This window comes from Elaeis guineensis, chromosome 8, assembly GCF_000442705.2.
Source record: "Elaeis guineensis isolate ETL-2024a chromosome 8, EG11, whole genome shotgun sequence".
In the NCBI taxonomy this organism is placed as follows: Eukaryota; Viridiplantae; Streptophyta; class Magnoliopsida; order Arecales; family Arecaceae; genus Elaeis; species Elaeis guineensis.
Window position 1 is genome coordinate 126,761,376 of NC_026000.2, and position 3,661 is coordinate 126,765,036.

The 3,661-nt window shown below is 43.3% G+C and overlaps 1 protein-coding gene across 1 annotated transcript; it reads right to left on the minus strand.

The window, feature by feature from the left end:
- Positions 1-619: 619 nt before the first annotated feature.
- Positions 620-2,489, minus strand: LOC105049704 (uncharacterized). The gene has a single exon (XM_073242859.1). It carries the CDS (start codon positions 2,235-2,237, stop codon positions 1,116-1,118), a length of 1,122 nt encoding a protein of 373 aa, XP_073098960.1. The 5' UTR covers positions 2,238-2,489; the 3' UTR covers positions 620-1,115.
- Between the last annotated feature and the right edge of the window lie 1,172 nt (positions 2,490-3,661).

Below are 3,661 nucleotides of genomic sequence, written 5' to 3' on the forward strand. Positions count from 1 at the left end.
ATTTTCTACAACTTATGAAGTGCTGGTAATTTACCAAGATTTCAATGCAATTTCACATGATTCTGATGCTGGATTCATTGTTTTTCTTTCTTTCTTCTTCTTTATTTTTTAATGCTTGCATGGACGAGCAAACTTTGAAAAGCTTCAAACTCAAGTGATTTTATATATGCATAATATTATCATTATATATATAAGACATAATAAGCATCCAGATATCCTATGATCATATCACAATTAAAACAGCAATAGAAGGTTAAAAGATAAAAGCAAAAGTCTTGATCTAATGCTCATAACGACCGGACCTCATCTATTATGAGCCAAGTTTTCTCCTCAGATGCTTTGACGTCTTACATATCCCTTCAAACAAATCTGACAAATAATTCTCTAAATCCTCCGGAGTGTACTTTATATACTTCGATGGTTGCTGTCCTCCCTCTAAAAGCGGCTGAAACCTCTCCACAAATGAACGATACCCTGGAATGACCGTCGTCAAGATCAATAATCTAAGTTCTTCTCGGAGCTGAGGATCTGGGACTACCCATGTTGTCTGCGTGCTCAATATTTCCTCAAAAGCCAAGTTAAAATTCTTGAAACTTTCTTTCAGAGCCACTTTGGAGACACTGGAGGAGTCTCCTCCCCTAAACAATCCATCATCTTTAGGTAAGACAAGACCTTACTCCAAGAAGCTCTGAGATAGCATGTAGCATACTGCTGGATTTGTTCGTGGCGGGTGTGGACCCAGTTGTCCCCTAACAGTATCTTCAGCTCTGAATTCTTGAGTGTCTGAACCATATATTGTACGTTGTTCATCAAAAATATATATTTTAAGGCATTGTCTCCGTAAAATTTGGATACTTTCTGGATTCTGCATTCTAAATATGACACCAATAAGTGCACGTATTGGACAAATGGGAACATGCTCTCACCACTTACTGACTTGTCTCCGGCATCAACTCCATCATCCTGTAGAAGCAAATTGAGAGAGCTACTGTACAAAACTAATTTTTTGATGTCATTCATCCGAGCCATGGCTAGATGATGTGTCGAGCCACTCTGCCGTGGTCTTGATAATTTCTTATTCCTAATTGCATCCTCAAAGTCGTCGAGAGTGCTTCTCACCATTTTTCCCAGCCTTTCGACAATATGTTCAGCCACCTTACTAAGAAACTGCTCTGAATCCCCTGAGAACAAGGCCTGGATGTCGGGCAAAACATCCGAGAGAGCGTCATAAATGCCCAATACTTGGAATATTTTTCCCCGCGACGGCAGCACTGCAGCAATCTCTTCCCCAAGGCTGAGCAGCTGCAGGACAAAGCACTCAGCGGTCTTTCGGAACCTCTCTCCTTAAGCTCATCAGAGGCCTCAAAGATCTGATTACAGAGCCCCATCTCCCCTGGAAGAAAAACCCTGACAATATAATTTAAACTTTGGATCCACTTTCCCACCTTCTCTTGGAGATCTCTCCATTCAATCGTTTGCGCGTGCTCGATGCTCGACTGATCGACTTCAAGAACAGAGAGGCATCCGCTCAAGAAATCCAGGCGGGAACTGCGGTAGGCCTGCCATAGCTCCTGTTGGTACCCGGCTGCGATCATCCGGTCGGCGATCTCTTTGAGGTCAGGTATAACCTTCGAAGAGATCTGCTTGTAGTTGTGATCGTCCGATATGTAATGCCAACCTTTCTCCTCTGCCGCGTGCTGATCCTCCTCCATCGAGGTGCTGAAATCATCGGGGGTGAAATCATCGGAGGTGAGGTCGCTGCTCTCGGAGGGCATCGAAGCGGAGAGACTTTGGAAAAAACGGTGATCAGCATCGAGGTTTGCGGAGCGACCGCTTATAATGCAGCCGAACTCTTTTCTGAGGCGGGACATGGCAGTCTTCAGTAAGCTCTTGGCGCGGCCGCCGACGTCATCGTCGACGCCGCCGCCGGCGAGAAGGATGATGTCGTCGACGGCGGAGAGATACTTGCCGGCAAAACCCCCGACAAGAGAGCCGGGAATGGAGGTGTCCAGGCGGAGGATGACCCTCTCGGCGGCATCCATACGGACCTTAGCCTCGGACCGCTCGTCGGCGGCGGCGGCGGGGGGATCGGGAATGGTGGAGAGGCGGAGGTTGTGGCCGAATAGGAGGTCCAGGTGGACCATGGCCTCGGAGCGCTCGTAGTCCGCGGCGGCAGAGGCAGTGCCATCGGGATGGGAGAGGTGGAAGTCGGGGCCGAAAAGCATGTCCTCCTCCATTCTGGCGCAGGCGGCTCTCCACGATGTGCTGCACCTCTGCGGTCGGGATTTGCGTTCCTTCGCGCAAAAATTACAACCTCTAAGTTCGCATCTCTGAAGTTCGCCTACCACCAACTCTAGTTTCTCCCAAGTTTGACGTTTCTGAAGTTCACCGACCGCCAACTCCGCGTCTCTCTAGTTTCTTAGAATTTTCGCACGTCTGAAGTTCGCCTTAGTCCGTGTCTCTGAAGTTTGAAGCCTGTGCTCCCTTCGTTTGTCAACTCCATCCCATTCCCCTTCGTGCTGGATCTGGAAACTCGGTATCGCGCTGCAAATCCAGAATATTTTATTTATAATAATTTATTATAAATAAAATTTAATAAAAAATTTAATACCACCGCCCACTAAATAAATAAAACAAGATTGACGTAAAGTACCTTAAAATCTAAATCAAATATCAAATTTATATTTAAAAATTTATAAATAATTAGATATAAGTTAATAATCATCCAATAAAATAAATCTATCTATAAAATTTCAAAACATACTAACACAAACCATTAAGCTTGAATTATCCATTTTTTCTAATAATTTTATTAAAAAAATAATAATAAAATAAAAATGAGTTACACCAGTACAATAAATAAAATCTATACTTCCTTACCGGATCCAGCATAAATTTTTTAATAATAATATATCATTAAAAAGATAATTGATGTTATAGATAGAAAATCTTCGATGCCTAAACTGAAGACAACGACAAACCTTAGTCGTGATCGATCCAAAGATCGACTGTTGACCCCTATCTCTAATAACCATCATGCTTCAACCATTAATCTCTGCTTTATCCAACATCTGTTTCAATTGCCATACTTGGAAGGATTTATCGGATGCACCTACACACTCCTTTCAAATTATGCAGTCGTTGGAAGTAGCTGACCACAGGTTGAATAAGCTAAGCACAACTGTCAAATTTTAAAAAGTCAAACTGAAAAACTCAGAATGACACATCCGAAGGAGTTAGGATGGCCTCCAACTCTTCTCTCTTATAGTTCTTATCTCAATCTATAAATAGAGGTAACCAAAGAACTCCTAAGATATATAATCTCTCTCGCGTATGCTCCTCCCCATCTGTTTTACGAATGTCTAACTTGAGTATCGAAGGGTCTCTATCGAAACCAACCTCGACTAGAGACTTGTTTTGCAGGTATGGTCATCATCGTCTTACTGATCGCCATCCAACTCCAACCAGTCTGGCCCAAGCTGAAAATCTACAGCAATAGATTAACGCTAAAGCAAGGGTTTAGGCCCAGTTTCAGAAAGAAGTACGAGATCTACAATAATGCCATCATGAAGAACATCTTCATAACGTTCCAATACCACAGTGGGCTGGCCGATCAAAATCTCGATTGAAAATCATGCTCTGGCTCAATAGTCGGAGATGC